General features: G+C 45.4%; 1 protein-coding gene across 1 annotated transcript in view; it reads left to right on the forward strand.

Annotated features, from left to right (window-relative positions):
- Positions 1-17,307, forward strand: part of LOC135503858 (putative uncharacterized protein DDB_G0290521) — a 132,699-nt gene that overhangs the window by 30,982 nt on the left and 84,410 nt on the right. The window contains exon 2 of the mRNA XM_064922027.1: positions 145-171. Coding sequence (XP_064778099.1) covers positions 145-171 — 27 coding nt within the window. The remainder of the gene's footprint in view (positions 1-144; positions 172-17,307) is intronic.

Consider the following 17,307-nt stretch of genomic DNA (forward strand, 5'->3'; position numbering starts at 1 on the left):
GTCTGTCTGTCTGTCTGTCTGTCTGTCTGTCTGTCTGTCTGTCTGTCTGTCTGTCTGTCTCTCTCCCTCTCCCTATTTCCCTGTCTCTGTCTCTGTCTCTCTCTCTTTCTCTCTCTTTGTGAATGTCTCTGTATTGCTGTATAGGTCAGGTGGACCTCACAACAATGAAAGGTCTGTAAAATGTTCTTGTTTCACAATTATTATTATTATTATTTTATTTTTTCTCCCCATTATTATAAAAATATATTACATTATAATTATATATCAGAATAATATAAACATATTCCAGTGAAACAAGAACACAACAGTAAGGCTATCTTCGTCACCGAGACAGAGACCTATCTGCGGATCACTAATTTGAATCTGCAGGTGAAAATCAGAGCTGGTTGGTGGTGTTCTGCATTAGCTTGTCTCTGTGTTAGCTAGTCTCTGCTGTTTGCTTGTCTCTGTGTTAGCTAGCCTCAGCTGTTGGCTTGTCTCTGTGTTAGCTAATCCCTGCTGTTAGCTTGTCTCTGTGTTATCTCGTCTCTGCCTGCTGTTAGCTTGTCTCTGCGTTAGCTAGTCTCTGCATTAGCTTGTCTCTGTGTTAGCTAGTCTCTGCTGTTAGCTTGTCTCTGCTGTTAGCTTGTCTCTGCAGTTAGCTTGTCTCTGCGTTAGTTTGTCTCTGCTGTTAGCTTCTCTCTGCTGTTAGCTTGTCTCTGCTGTTAGCTTGTCTCTGCAGTTAGCTTGTCTCTGCGTTAGCTTGTCTCTGTGTCAGCTAGTCTCTGCATTAGCTTGTCTCTGCTGTTAGCTTGTCTCTGCTGTTAGCTTGTCTCTGCAGTTAGCTTGTCTCTGCGTTAGCTTGTCTCTGTGTCAGCTAGTCTCTGCATCAGCTTGTCTTTGCTGTTAGCTTGTCTCTGCTGTTAGCTTGTCTCTGCATTAGCTTGTCTCTGCTGTTAGCTTGCCTCTGCGTTAGCTTGCCTCTGCGTTAGCTTGTCTCTGTGTTAGCTAGTCTCTGCTGTTGGCTTGTCTCTGTGTTAGCTAGTCTCTGCTGTTAGCTTGTCTCTGTGTTAGCTAGTCTCTGCCTGCTGTTAGCTTGTCTCTGCGTTAGCTAGTCTCTGCATTAGCTTGTCTCTGTGTTAGCTAGTCTCTGCTGTTAGCTTGTCTCTGCTGTTAGCTTGTCTCTGCAGTTAGCTTGTCTCTGCATTTGCTTGTCTCTGCGTTAGTTTGTCTCTGCTGTTAGCTTCTCTCTGCTGTTAGCTTGTCTCTGCTGTTAGCTTGTCTCTTCTGTTAGCTTGTCTCTGCTGTTAGCTTGCTTCTGCTGTTAGCTTGTCTCTGCTGTTAGCTTGTCTCTGCTGTTAGCTTGCCTCTGCTGTTAGCTTGTCTCTGCTGTTAGCTTGCCTCTGCTGTTTGCTTGACTCTGCTGTTTGCTTGTCTCTGCTGTTAGCTTGCCTCTGCTGTTAGCTTGTCTCTGTTGTTAGCTTGACTCTGCTGTTAGCTTGCCTCTGCTGTTAGCTTGTCTCTGCTGTTAGCTTGTCTCTGCTGTTTGCTTGTCTCTGCGTTAGCTTGCCTCTGCTGTTTGCTTGTCTCTGCTGTTAGCTGGCCTCTGCGTTAGCTTGCTTCTGCTGTTAGCTTGCCTCTGCGTTAGCTTGCCTCTGCGTTAGCTTGCCTCTGCGTTAGCTTGCCTCTGCATTAGCTTGCCTCTGCGTTAGCTTGCCTCTGCGTTAGCTTGCCTCTGCGTTAGCTTGCCGCCGCTGTTATCTTCTCTCTGCATGTGGTGTCTTTATTCTTGGTATCAACATGAAAATGAGATAGGGCCAGGGACCATAAATAGTGTGTTGTTGTCAGGGTAATACATAAAATGGAGCGAATCGCCGTGTAGAGAAATGGTCAAATTTCACCATCTGCTACAAGACTTGTTACATTTCAGTTTGTAGTAGCTGTGTGGTAACTTCCTCTTGCGTCGAACGTATTTACGGAGATTAAAATAGCGATGCTTATCAACAGAACCACATTTTATAGATACTGACATAGCAGTGCTGAATCTCAAATGAAGGCTGTTGAAATGTAGTGATATGTACGTGCAGTGTACCATGATCCCTATCGTACCATAATGCCTATCTTACCATGATGCCCTACCGTACCATGATGCCTATCTTACCATGATGCCTATCTTACCATGATGCCCTACCGTACCATTCTCCCTACCGTACCATGATCCCTATCGTACCATGATCCTTACCGTACCATGATGCCTACCGTACCATGATCCCTATCGTACCATGATGCCCATCGTACCATGATGCCTACCGTACCATGATGCCTGTCTTACCATGATGTCTATCTTACCATGATCCCTATCGTACCATGATCCTTACCGTACCATGATGCCCACCGTACCATGATGCCCATCGTACCATGATGCCTACCGTACCATGATGCCTATCGTACCATGATGCCCACCGTACCATGATGCCTACCGTACCATGATCCCTATCGTACCATGATGCCCATCGTACCATGATGCCTACCGTACCATGATGCCTATCGTACCATGATGCCTTTCGTACCATGATCCCATCGTACCATGATCCCTATCGTACCATGATGCCCATCATACCATGATGCCCATCGTACCATGATGCCCATCTTACCATGATCCCTATCGTACCATGATGCCTACCGTAGCATGATGCCTATCGTACCATGATGCCTATCGTACCATGATCCCTATCGTACCATGATGCCTATCGTACCATAATGCCTATCTTACCATGATGCCTATCGTACCATGATGCCTTTCACCATGATCCCATCGTACCATGATCCCTATCGTACCATGATGCCCATCATACCATGATGCCTATCTTACCATGATGCCTATCTTACCATGATGCCTATCGTACCATGATGCCTACCGTACCATGATGCCTATCGTACCATGATGCCTATCGTACCATGATCCCTATCGTACCATGATGCCTATCGTACCATGATGCCTATCTTACCATGATGCCTATCGTACCATGATGCCTTTCGTACCATGATGCCTTTCGTACCATGATGCCTATCGTACCATGATGCCTATCGTACCATGATGCCCATCGTACCATGATGCCTATCTTACCATGATCCCTATCGTACCATGATGCCCATCGTACCATGATCCCTATCGTACCATGATGCCTATCGTACCATGATCCCTATCGTACCATAATGCCTATCGTACCATAATGCCTATCTTACCATGATGCCTATCGTACCATGATGCCTTTCGTACCATGATGCCTATCGTACCATGATGCCTATCTTACCATGATGCCTACCATACCATGATGCCTACCATACCATGATGCCTACCATACCATGATGCCTATCGTACCATGCTGCCTTTCGTACCATGATCCCTACCGTACCATGATGCCTACCGTACCATAATGCCTATCGTACCATGATGCCTATCGTACCATGCTGCCTTTCGTACCATGATCCCTACCGTACCATGATGCCTACCGTACCATAGCTGCATTACTTACATACAGTAGGATAGCAGTGATATAGTGCCATGTCTCGTGTGTGTGTGTGTGTGTGTGTGTGTGTGTGTGTGTATAAAGTAAGATGGCAGCGACTGGTATTAATAGCACTATGATAAATTACCTCCCTGAGTGGACTCGGTCTCTACCAAAACCTCTGGGCCCAAAGAAATGTGTGTGTCCGTGTGTGTGTCCGTGTGTGTGTCCGTGTGTGTGTGACAGACAGACAGGGAGAAAGGGCAGCCATGTGTGTAAAGTGCCTGCTGTGAGTTATTGCATGTTGAAAATGGTCTGTGTGTGTGTGTGTGTGTGTGTGCTGAGCTGCATGCTCGATCTATTTAAAACCACCACATGCCAGCTAAACACCCAATGCCTCTGTTACTGTGGCAACTAAGTACTTTCTTCATTTTTCTCGCGTTGCCCCTAACAACAATGTCAGCGTGTCATTATTTCAACAGTCTAACTGGCTGATTCCACTCGGTCTAGTTCATGAATCGTGTCGGTGGATTCATCTCAGTTACGTGATCTAGAAATCACGTACATTTAGTAATAACCGTGCCAATGACAAGATGGCCGCTGACATTGTTGTTAGGGGCAACGGAATTAAGACTGTAATGACATCATCTGGAACTGCCTCCTGAGGCTTCAAGGCTCCGAGGGATGTAAACAGGGATGAGAATCCCCAGGGATCTCATGATGCGATATTACCACCATACTGAGGTGCTGATCCGATATTACCACCATACTGAGGTGCTGATGCGATATTACCACCATACTGAGGTGCTGATCCGATATTACCACCATACTGAGGTGCTGATCCGATATTACCACCATACTGAGGTGCTGATGCGATATTACCACCATACTGAGGTGCTGATACGATATTACCACCATACTGAGGTGCTGATACGATATTACCACCATACTGAGGTGCTGATCCGATATTACCACCATGCTGAGGTGCGGATACGATATTACCACCATACTGAGGTGCTGATCCGATATTACCACCATACTGAGGTGCTGATACGATATTACCACCATGCTGAGGTGCTGATCCGATATTACCGCCATACTGAGGTGCTGATGCGATATTACCACCATACTGAGGTGCTGATCCGATATTACCACCATACTGAGGTGCTGATGCGATATTACCACCATACTGAGGTGCTGATGCGATATTACCACCATACTGAGGTGCTGATACGATATTACCACCATACTGAGGTGCTGATCCGATATTACCACCATGCTGAGGTGCGGATACGATATTACCACCATACTGAGGTGCTGATCCGATATTACCACCATACTGAGGTGCTGTTACGATATTACCACCATGCTGAGGTGCTGATCCGATATTACCGCCATACTGAGGTGCTGATGCGATATTACCACCATACTGAGGTGCTGATACGATATTACCACGATGCTGAGGTACTGATACGATATTACCACTGGCCCTATTGGTGTCATAATTCACCCAGCTAACACACATGACTCCCAATAATAAACTAATCATGATCTTCCGTTAAACATGCAATTAGTTTAAATCATGTGTGTTTACTCGGGACGATGGTGGAAGAGGGAGACGACACTCTGTCCTCTGCGGACTGCCTGGTTAGAGAGAAGTAGCACTTGTCTAAACATTAGCTTTCATCTGTAACAGGGTCATTAGTAAGTTTCATCTGTAACAGTGTCATTAGTAGGTTTAATCTGTAACAGGGTCATTAGTAGGTTTAATCTGTAACAGGGTCATTAGTAGTTTTCATCTGTAACAGGGTCATTAGTAGCAACAGGGTCATTAGTAGGTTTCATCTGTAACAGGGTCATTAGTAGTTTTCATCTGTAACAGGGTCATGAGTAGGTTTCAGTTGTAACAGGGTCATTAGTAGGTTTCATCTGTAACAGGGTCAATAGTAGGTTTCATCTGTAACAGGGTCATTAGTAGGTTTCAGTTGTAACAGGGTCATTAGTAGGTTTCAGTTGTAACAGGGTCATTAGTAGGTTTCATCTGTAACAGGGTCATTAGTAGGTTTCATCTGTAACAGGGTCAATAGTAGGTTTCATCTGTAACAGGGTCATTAGTAGGTTTCAGTTGTAACAGGGTCATTAGAAGTTCTCAGCTGTAACAGTGTCATTAGTAGGTTTCATCTGTAACAGGGTCATTAGTAGGTTTCAGATGTAACAGGGTCATTAGTAGCAACAGGGTCATTAGTAGGTTTAATCTGTAACAGGGTCATTAGTAGTTTTCATCTGTAACAGGGTCATTAGTAGTTCTCAGCTGTAACAGGGTCATTAGTAGGTTTATTCTGTAACAGGGTCATTAGTAGGTTTCAGCTGTAACAGGGTCATTAGTAGGTTTCAGTTGTAACAGGGTCAATAGTAGTTTTCAGCTGTAACAGGGTCATTAGTAGGTTTCAGTTGTAACAGGGTCATTAGTAGCAACAGGGTCATTAGTAGGTTTAATCTGTAACAGGGTCATTAGTAGTTTTCATCTGTAACAGGGTCATTAGTAGCAACAGGGTCATTAGTAGGTTTCATCTGTAACAGGGTCATTAGTAGTTTTCATCTGTAACAGGGTCATGAGTAGGTTTCAGTTGTAACAGGGTCATTAGTAGGTTTCAGTTGTAACAGGGTCATTAGTAGGTTTCAGTTGTAACAGGGTCATTAGTAGGTTTCAGTTGAAACAGGGTCATTAGTAGGTTTCATCTGTAACATGGTCATTAGTAGGTTTCATCTGTAACAGGGTCATTAGTAGGTTTCATCTGTAACAGGGTCATTAGTAGTTCTCAGCTGTAACAGGGTCATTAGTAGGTTTATTCTGTAACAGGGTCATTAGTAGGTTTCAGCTGTAACAGGGTCATTAGTAGGTTTCAGTTGTAACAGGGTCAATAGTAGTTTTCAGCTGTAACAGGGTCATTAGTAGGTTTCAGTTGTAACAGGGTCATTAGTAGCAACAGGGTCATTAGTAGGTTTAATCTGTAACAGGGTCATTAGTAGTTTTCATCTGTAACAGGGTCATTAGTAGCAACAGGGTCATTAGTAGGTTTCATCTGTAACAGGGTCATTAGTAGTTTTCATCTGTAACAGGGTCATGAGTAGGTTTCAGTTGTAACAGGGTCATTAGTAGGTTTCAGTTGTAACAGGGTCATTAGTAGGTTTCAGTTGTAACAGGGTCATTAGTAGGTTTCAGTTGAAACAGGGTCATTAGTAGGTTTCATCTGTAACAGGGTCATTAGTAGGTTTCTGTTGCAACAGGGTCATTAATAGGTTTACATTGTAACAGGGTCAATAGTAGGTTTATTCTGTATCAGGGCCATTTGTAGGTTTCAGTTGTAACGGGGTCATTACATTTACATTTACATTTATGTCATTTAGCAGACGCTCTTATCCAGAGCGACTTACAAATTGGTGAATTCACCTTCTGACATCCAGTGGAACAGCCACTTTACAATAGTGCATCTAAATAATTTAAGGGGGGTGAGAAGGATTACTTTATCCTATCCTAGGTATTCCTTGAAGAGGTGGGGTTTCAGGTGTCTCCGGAAGTTGGTGATTGACTCCGCTGTCCTGGCGTCGTGAGGGAGTTTGTTCCACCATTGGGGGCCAGAGCAGCAAACAGTTTTGACTGGGCTGAGCGGGAACTGTACTTCCTCAGTGGTAGGGAGGCGAGCAGGCCAGAGGTGGATGAACGCAGTGCCCTTGTTTGGGTGTAGGGCCTGATCAGAGCCTGGAGGTACTGCGGTGCCGTTCCCCTCACAGCTCCGTAGGCAAGCACCATGGTCAACAGGGTCAATAGTAGGTTTAATCTGTAACAGGGCCATTAGTAGGTTTCAGTTGTAGTAACAAGGTCATTAGTAGCAACAGGGTCATTAGTAGTTTTCATCTGTAACAGGGTCATTAGTAGTTTTCATCTGTAACAGGGTCATTAGTAGGTTTAATCTGTAACAGGGTCATTAGTAGGTTTAATCTGTAACAGGGTCTTTGTAGGTTTCAGTTGTATCAGGGTCATTAGTAGGTTTCAGTTGTTACAGGGTCATTAGTAGCAACAGGGTCATTAGTAGGTTTCATCTGTAACAGGGTCATTTTCAGGTTTCAGTTGAAACAGGGTCATTGGAAGGTTTCAGCTGTAACAGGGTCATTAGTAGCAACGGGGTCATTAGTAGGTTTCATCTGTAACAGGGTCATTTTTAGGTTTCAGTTGAAACAGGGTCATTTTTAGGTTTCAGTTGTAACAGGGTCATTCGTAGGTTTAATCTGTAACAGGGTCTTTAGTAGGTTTCAGTTGTAACAGGGTCTTTAGTAGGTTTAATCTGTAACAGGGTCATTAGTAGGTTTAATCTGTAACAGGGTCATTAGTAGGTTTAATCTGTAACAGGGTCATTAGTAGGTTTCAGCTGTAACAGGGTCATTAGTAGCAACGGGGTCATTAGTAGGTTTCATCTGTAACAGGGTCATTTTTAGGTTTCAGTTGAAACAGGGTCATTTTTAGGTTTCAGTTGTAACAGGGTCATTAGTAGGTTTCAGTTGTAACAGGGTCATTAGTAGGTTTCATCTGTAACAGGGTCATTTTTAGGTTTCAGTTGAAACAGGGTCATTTTTAGGTTTCAGTTGTAACAGGGTCATTAGTAGGTTTCAGTTGTTACAGGGTCATTAGTAGGTTTCAGTTGTAACATTGTCATTTTTAGGTTTCAGTTCAAACAGGGTCATTTTTAGGTTTCAGTTGTAACAGGGTCATTGGTAGGTTTCAGCTGTAACAGGGTCATTCGTAGGTTTAATCTGTAACAGGGTCATTAGTAGCAACAGGGTCATTAGTAGGTTTCAGTTGTATCAGGGTCTTTAGTAGGTTTCAGTTGTAACAGGGTCTTTAGTAGGTTTCAGCTGTAACAGGGTCATTTTTAGGTTTCAGTTGAAACAGGGTCATTTTTAGTTTTCAGCTGAAACAGGGTCATTAGTAGCAACAGGGTCATTAGTAGGTTTCATCTGTAACAGGGTCATTTTTAGGTTTCAGTTGAAACAGTGTCAGGATTTGGCCAGGGTTGTTCCGGGTTTTTGTCAGTAGATGTCCCCATTGTGCTTTTTGTCCCTATGTTTTTCCCTTGATCCCCATTATTATTTGCACCTGTGTCTCGTTTCCCCTGATTGTATTTAAACCCTTTGTTTCCCTCAGTTCTGTGCTCTGTGTTTGTATGTTAGCACCCTGCCCTAGTGTTCTGTGTGCTCTTGTCGATTCCGGGTGAAGTTCTTGTGGTATTCTGTTTTTTTTTGTTTTTGTTTATTTTTGGTGAGTTTCTTTTGAGGTCTTTTTGTGTTTTTCCTACCACCTTTTGGATTTGCCTTTTTTTTTGTATTTTAGGATTTTTTTCTTTATTAAATACACCGTCTTAAGTACTGCTGTGTCTGCCTCATCTTCTGGGTTCTGCTGTCTATTCGTGGCTCAGTTGGTTAAGTGACTGTTTCTCACTCCGGAGACCCAGGTTCGAAACCGGGTCCTGACAGAAACACAGGGCCAAAAATGAACCCAGAGGCAGCCAGTTCCCAGGACCTTTTTGCCACGCTGTCCCACCACCAGGAGACTGTCCAACGCCACGAAGCCGCCCTGGTTCAGCAAGAGGCCTTAATGGCTAGACATTCTCATCTTCTGTCGGAGATGCTGACTTCCGTTAAGCAAATATCTGATCGACTTACTCCGGCAACAGTTTCCGTCCCAGTACCTCAGGTTCACGTACCCATGGCAGTTAACCCCCTGGCTGAACCTCGTCTTCCACCTCCCCAACGGTTCTCAGGTGATCCAAGTGCTTGTAAAGGCTTTCTCACTCAATGTTCTCTCTCCTTTGAGCTGCAACCCTCGTCGTTTCCCACCGACCGGTCTAAGATCGCATATATCATCACCCTGCTGTCGGAAAAAGCCCTGGCCTGGGCTACTGCTGTGTGGGATGCCCATAGTTCCTGCTGTGCCAGCTACTCTGCCTTTGCTGAGGAATTCAAACGAGTGTTTCAAGGCCCAAGCAGTGGTTCTGACTCAGCCAAACAGCTCCTGACTCTCCATCAAGGTTGGCGCAGCGTGACGGACTATGCCATCCAGTTCCGCACGGTGGCAGCAGCGAGTGGCTGGAACAACGAGGCGCTCACGGTGTGCTTTCTGAAAGGCCTTTCCGACACTATCCAAGATGAACTGGCCACTCGGGAACCACCGGACAATCTCGAGTCCCTGATCAAGTTGGCCTCACGCATTGACCAGCGTCTGAGAGAGAGAAACTCAACCGTAGACCTCTAGCTCCTATCAGTCCCAGCTCCGAGTCCCCACCTTTATCATCGCTGGCTCCACCGGAACCCATGCAGATTGGACGCATCTCCCAGGCTGAGAGAGACCGCCGGATGAGGGAGCGACGCTGTCTATATTGCGGCAAACCGGGCCATTTCCGTTCCACGTGTCCCGGGCTCCAGGGAAACGCTCTGTCCCGTACAGACCGGGGGAACTGTAACGGGAAACATAACCTCCTCCCATCCGTCCAACTCCCGTCTGCTCATTCCAGTCACCCTCTCCTGGGACAACCACAAGCTTCACCTTCAAGCCTTGGTAGACTCTGGAGCCGCAGGTAACTTCATGGATGGTGTCTGGGCGAAGGAGAATGGCGTTCCCTCTGAACCTCTAAGTGACCCCATGAGGGTTACTACATTGGATGGAAGCCCTTTGGGATCTGGACTTGTCACTCATGTCACTACCTCCTTGAGACTTTCAGTTTCACAACACCAGGAATTGATGAACTTTCATTTGATCTCCTGTTCCGAGTTCCCTCTCGTCCTTGGATACCCCTGGCTTCACAGCCATAACCCTCACATCGACTGGTCTGTGGGCACTATCAAGCAGTGGGGTCCTACGTGCCAAGCTACTTGTATTTTCCAGAATTCCCCGAGTTCTACTCCCGAGTCTTTAGAATCCATCGACCTGACCCGAGTTCCCGAGTGTTACCATGACCTCAAACTGGTGTTTAGCAAACAGAGGGCCACCATGCTACCACCCCATAGATCTTACGATTGCCCCATCGACCTGTTTCCGGGCACTTGCCCCCAGGGGTCGGATCTTTTCCCTATCTCCACCCGAACGAGCTGCTATGGATACCTACATCAAGGACGCTCTGGAAGCAGGCCTCATGCGTCCATCCACCTCCCGGCGGGAGCAGGGTTTTTCTTTGTGGCCAAGAAAGACGGTGGATTACGTCCTTGCATCGACTACCGGGGACTCAATGACATAACCGTCCGTAACCGTTACCCGCTACCCCTTATGGCCACAGCCTTTGAGCTGCTCCAGGAAGCAGTTGTTTTCACTAAGCTTGACCTGCGGAATGCATACCATCTTGTGCGGATCAGGCCTGGTGACGAGTGGAAGACCGCTTTCAACACGCCTACTGGTCACTATGAATACTTGGTGATGCCCTTCGGCCTGACCAACGCCCCAGCGGTGTTCCAAGCGCTCATAAACGATGTGCTTAGGGATATGCTTAACATATTTGTGTTCGTTTACTTGGATGACATCCTCATCTTTTCGAACTCCCTTCAGGAACACACTAAGCATGTCAGACAAGTACTCAAACGCCTCCTGGACAGCCATCTGTACGTTAAGCCGGAAAAATGTGAATTCCATTCATCCCGAGTACAATTCCTGGGATTTGTAGTGGAACCCGGTCGAGTCCAAATGGACCCTAGGAAGGTAGGGGCGGTAGCGGATTGGCCCACCCCCAAATCCGTTAAGGATGTTCAGCGTTTCCTGGGCTTCACAAACTTTTACCGCAAGTTCATCAAGAACTTCAGTTTGGTGGCAGCTCCTCTCTCAGCTTTAACCAAAGGTGGCAATGCAAGGTTTTTGTGGGGAAGAGAAGCTGAGACGGCCTTCCAAGGACTCAAGCAGCGCGTCCTCTGCTCCCATCCTGATACTACCGACTACGGATGAACCATTTGTGGTGGAGGTAGACGCATCAGAGGTTGGTGTTGGAGCTGTCCTGTCTCAGAGGGGTGAAGACAAGAAGCTTCATCCGTGCGCTTTCTTCTCACACCGGCTTACCCCGACTGAGAGGAACTACGATGTGGGGGATCGTGAACTCCTAGCGGTTAAGATGGCATTGAAGGAATGGAGACACTGGCTCGAGGGGGCTTCTCACCCGTTTCAAGTGCTTACGGACCACAAAAATCTGGAGTATATCCAGCAGGCGAAGCGATTGAACTCTAGACAAGCTAGACGGTCTCTTTTCTTCAATCGATTCCAGTTTATCCTCACCTATCGGCCCGGGTCGAAGAATCTCAAACCTGTCCCGAGTCTACGCTCCTGCCATTCGAGATGACACGGAAATGCCTGTCCTTCCTGCTGCTAAGATTGTGGCTCCGATCTCGTGGCAAGTTGAGGATACCGTGAGACGTGCTCAAGCTAGCGAACCGGACCCTAAAGGAGGCCCTGCCAATCGGTTGTTTGTCCCCAAGGCAGTGAGGACTCAGGTCCTTCTGTGGGGGCACTCCTCTCGCCTCACCTGTCATCCGGGCGTAGGTCGCACCTTGGAGTTCATCCAGCGTAAGTTCTGGTGGCCTACCATAAGAGAAGACGTTGCCACTTTCGTCAATGCCTGCCCCGTGTGCTGCCAGGTCAAATCTTCTCACCTCCGCCCTCAATGACTCCTTCACCCTTTACCTGTTCCCCACAGACCCTGGTCCCATATCTCATTGGACTTTATTACTGGACTTCCTCCATCCCATGGCAATACTACTATCCTAGTCATAATCGACAGGTTTTCAAAGGCGGCCAGGTTCGTCCCTCTGACTAAGTTACCTTCTGCCAAGGAAACGGCTGAGTTGGTAATTAATCATGTGTTCCGAGTCTTCGGCATTCCTCAAGATGTGGTTTCTGACAGAGGTCCCCAGTTCGCCTCAATGTTTTGGAAGGCCTTCTGCCAACTCATGGGGGCTTCTGCCAGTCTATCTTCAGGGTACCATCCGGAGTCCAACGGCCAAACAGAGAGGATGAATCAAGAGCTGGAAACCACCCTCCGATGTATGACTCGTGACAACCCGTCCACATGGTCATCCTTTATTGTTTGGGCCGAATACGCGCACAACACCTTGCGCTCCTCCTCCACTGGTATGTCCCCGCACGAGTGTCAGTTTGGCTATGCTCCTCCATTGTTCCCGGACCAGGAGGCAGAAGTCAGAGTGCCTTCAGCCTTGAGGTTCGTCAGACGCTGTCGGCTTATGTGGAGGAAGACCCGTCTTAATCTGATGCGTTCCTCACAGAGGTATCAACAACAAGCCAACAGACGTCGCCGTCCCGGGCCTACCCTGCGCCCCGGCCAGAGAGTCTGGCTTTCCACAAGAGACTTACCTCTACAGGTGGAGTCTCGCAAGCTGTCCCAAAAATACATCGGTCCCTTCAAGGTTGCCAGGAGAGTTAACCCAGTTTCTTATCGCCTACACTTACCCAGATCCCTTAAGATTAATCCCACATTTCATGTGTCATTGTTAAAACCTGTTGTTTTTTCTCCCCTTGTCCCGGCAGACAGACCTCCCCCTCCGCCTCGTGTCATTGGAGGCCAGCCGGCTTATACCGTCCACCGGATACTGGATTCCCGCCGGGTGCAGCGGTCCTGGCAGTATCTGGTGGACTGGGAAGGCTACGGTCCTGAGGAGCGCTCCTGGGTTCCTGCCAAAGACATCCTGGACCCTGACCTCATTCGTCAGTTCAGGGTCCTCCACCCTGAGAGAGCTGGCAGGAACGTCAGGAGCCGTTCCTAGGGGGGGGATTCTGTCAGGATTTGGCCAGGGTTGTTCCGGGTTTTTGTCAGTAGATGTCCCCATTGTGCTTTTTGTCCCTATGTTTTTCCCTTGATCCCCATTATTATTTGCACCTGTGTCTCGTTTCCCCTGATTGTATTTAAACCCTTTGTTTCCCTCAGTTCTGTGCTCTGTGTTTGTATGTTAGCACCCTGCCCTAGTGTTCTGTGTGCTCTTGTCGATTCCGGGTGAAGTTCTTGTGGTATTCTGTTTTTTTTTGTTTTTGTTTATTTTTGGTGAGTTTCTTTTGAGGTCTTTTTGTGTTTTTCCTACCACCTTTTGGATTTGCCTTTTTTTTTGTATTTTAGGATTTTTTTCTTTATTAAATACACCGTCTTAAGTACTGCTGTGTCTGCCTCATCTTCTGGGTTCTGCTGTCTATTCGTGGCTCAGTTGGTTAAGTGACGGTTTCTCACTCCGGAGACCCAGGTTTGAAACCGGGTCCTGACAAACAGGGTCATTTTTAGTTTTCAGCTGAAACAGGGTCATTAGTAGCAACGGGGTCATTAGTAGGTTTCATCTGTAACAGGGTCATTTTTAGGTTTCAGTTGAAACAGGGTCATTTTTAGGTTTCAGTTGTAACAGGGTCAATAGTAGGTTTAATCTGTAACAGGGTCATGAGTAGGTTTCAGTTGTAACAGGGTCATGAGTAGGTTTCAGTTGTAACAGGGTCATTAATAGCAACAGGGTCATTAGTAGGTTTAATCTGTAACAGGGTCATGAGTAGGTTTCAGCTGTAACAGGGTCATTAGTAGGTTTCAGTTGTATCAGGGTCATTAGTAGGTTTAATCTGTAACAGGGTCATGAGTAGGTTTCAGCTGTAACAGGGTCATTAGTAGGTTTCAGTTGTATCAGGGTCATTAGTAGGTTTAATCTGTAACAGGGTCATTATTAGCAACAGGGTCATTAGTAGGTTTCATCTGTAACAGGGTCATTAGTAGTTTTCATCTGTAACAGGGTCATTAGTAGGTTTCAGTTGTAACAGGGTCAATAGTAGGTTTCATCTGTAACAGGGTCATTAGTAGGTTTCTGTTGCAACAGGGTCATTAGTAGGTTTAATCTGTAACAGGGTCATTAGTAGTTCTCAGCTGTAACAGGGTCATTAGTAGGTTTAAATTGTAACAGGGTCAATAGTAGGTTTATTCTGTATCAGGGCCATTTGTAGGTTTCAGTTGTAACGGGGTCATTACATTTACATTTACATTTAAGTCATTTAGCAGACGCTCTTATCCAGAGCGACTTACAAATTGGTGAATTCACCTTCTGACATCCAGTGGAACAGCCACTTTACAATAGTGCATCTAAATCATTTAAGGGGGGGGGGTGAGAAGGATTACTTTATCCTATCCTAGGTATTCCTTGAAGAGGTGGGGTTTCAGGTGTCTCCGGAAGGTGGTGATTGACTCCGCTGTCCTGGCGTCGTGAGGGAGTTTGTTCCACCATTGGGGGGCCAGAGCAGCAAACAGTTTTGACTGGGCTGAGCGGGAACTGTACTTCCTCAGTGGTAGGGAGGCGAGCAGGCCAGAGGTGGATGAACGCAGTGCCCTTGTTTGGGTGTAGGGCCTGATCAGAGCCTGGAGGTACTGCGGTGCCGTTCCCCTCACAGCTCCGTAGGCAAGCACCATGGTCAACAGGGTCAATAGTAGGTTTAATCTGTAACAGGGCCATTAGTAGGTTTCAGTTGTAGTAACAAGGTCATTAGTAGCAACAGGGTCATTAGTAGGTTTCATCTGTAACAGGGTCATTAGTAGGTTTAATCTGTAACAGGGTCATTAGTAGGTTTAATCTGTAACAGGGTCATTAGTAGGTTTCAGTTGTTACAGGGTCATTAGTAGGTTTCAGCTGTAACAGGGTCATTAGTAGGTTTCAGTTGTTACAGGGTCATTAGTAGGTTTCAGCTGTAACAGGGTCATTAGTAGCAACAGGGTCATTAGTAGGTTTCATCTGTAACAGGGTCATTTTTAGGTTTCAGTTGAAACAGGGTTATTGGAAGGTTTCAGCTGTAACAGGGTCATTAGTAGCAACGGGGTCATTAGTAGGTTTCATCTGTAACAGGGTCATTTTTAGGTTTCAGTTGAAACAGGGTCATTTTTAGGTTTCAGTTGTAACAGGGTCATTCGTAGGTTTAATCTGTAACAGGATCATTAGTAGGTTTCAGTTGTAACAGGGTCTTTAGTAGGTTTAATCTGTAACAGGGTCATTAGTAGGTTTAATCTGTAACAGGGTCATTAGTAGGTTTCAGTTGTAACAGGGTCATTAGTAGGTTTCATCTGTAACAGGGTCATTTTTAGGTTTCAGTTGTAACAGGGTCATTGGTAGGTTTCAGCTGTAACAGGGTCATTAGTAGCAACAGGGTCATTAGTAGGTTTCATCTGTAACAGGGTCATTTTTAGGTTTCAGTTGAAACAGGGTCATTTTTAGGTTTCAGTTGTAACAGGGTCATTGGTAGGTTTCAGCTGTAACAGGGTCATTAGTAGGTTTCAGTTGTAACAGGGTCATTAGTAGGTTTCATCTGTAACAGGGTCATTGGTAGGTTTAATCTGTAACAGGGTCATTAGTAGGTTTCAGTTGTAACAGGGTCATTAGTAGGTTTCATCTGTAACAGGGTCATTTCTAGGTTTCAGTTGAAACAGGGTCATTTTTAGGTTTCAGTTGAAACAGGGTCATTAGTAGGTTTCATCTGTAACAGGGTCATTAGTAGGTTTCAATTGTAACAGGGTCATTAGGTGTTTTCATTTGTTACAGGGTCATTAGTAGGTTTAATCTGTAACAGGGTCATTAGTAGGTTTCATCTGTAACAGGGTCATTAGTAGGTGTCAGTTGTAACAGGGTCATTAGTAGGTTTAATCTGTAACAGGGTCATGAGTAGGTTTCAGTTGTAACATGGTCATTTAGTAGTTTTCATCTGTAACAGGGTCATGAGTAGGTTTCAGCTGTAACAGGGTCATTTTTAGGTTTCAGTTGAAACAGGGTCATTTTTAGGTTTCAGTTGTAACAGGGTCATTAGTAGGTTTCAGTTGTAACATGGTCATTAGTAGTTTTCATCTGTAACATGGTCATTAGTAGGTTTAAGTTGTAACAGGGTCATTAGTAGGTTTCAGCTGTAACAGGGTCATTAGTAGGTTTCAGTTGTAACAGGGTCATTAGTAGGTTTCATCTGTAACAGGGTCATTAGTAGCAACAGGGTCATTTGTACGTTTCATCTGTAACAGGGTCATTAGTAGGTTTAAGTTGTAACAGGGTCATTAGTAGGTTTCAGCTGTAACAGGGTCATTAGTAGGTTTAAGTTGTAACAGGGTCATTAGTAGGTTTCAGCTGTAACAGGGTCATTAGTAGGTTTAAGTTGTAACAGGGTCAATAGTAGGTTTAATCTGTAACAGGGTCATTTTTAGGTTTCAGTTGTAACAGGGTCATTAGTAGCAACAGGGTCATTAGTAGGTTTCATCTGTAACAGGGCCATTCGTAGGTTTCAGTTGTAACAGGGTCATTAGTAGGTTTAAGTTGTAACATGGTCATTAGTAGGTTTCATCTGTAACATGGTCATTAGTAGGTTTAATCTGTAACAGGGTCATTAGTAGGTTTCAGTTGTAACAGGGTCATTAGTAGGTTTCATCTGTAACAGGGTCATTAGTAGGTTTCAGTTGTAACATGGTCATTAGTAGGTTTCATCTGTAACAGGGTCATTAGTAGGTTTCATCTGTAACAGGGTCAATAGTAGGTTTAATCTGTAACAGGGTCATTTTTAGGTTTCAGTTGTAACAGGGTCATTAGTAGGTTTCAGTTGTAACAGGGTCATTAGTAGGTTTCATCTGTAACAGGGTCATTAGTAGGTTTCAGTTGTAACAGGGTCTTTAGTAGGTTTAAACTGTAACAGGGTCTTTAGTAGGTTTAATCTGTAACAGGGTCATTAGTAGGTTTCAGTTGAAACAGGGTCATTAGTAGGTTTCAGTTGAAACAGGGTCATTAGTAGGTT

Source organism: Oncorhynchus masou, chromosome 18 (assembly GCF_036934945.1).
Source record: "Oncorhynchus masou masou isolate Uvic2021 chromosome 18, UVic_Omas_1.1, whole genome shotgun sequence".
Taxonomy (NCBI): domain Eukaryota; kingdom Metazoa; phylum Chordata; class Actinopteri; order Salmoniformes; family Salmonidae; genus Oncorhynchus; species Oncorhynchus masou.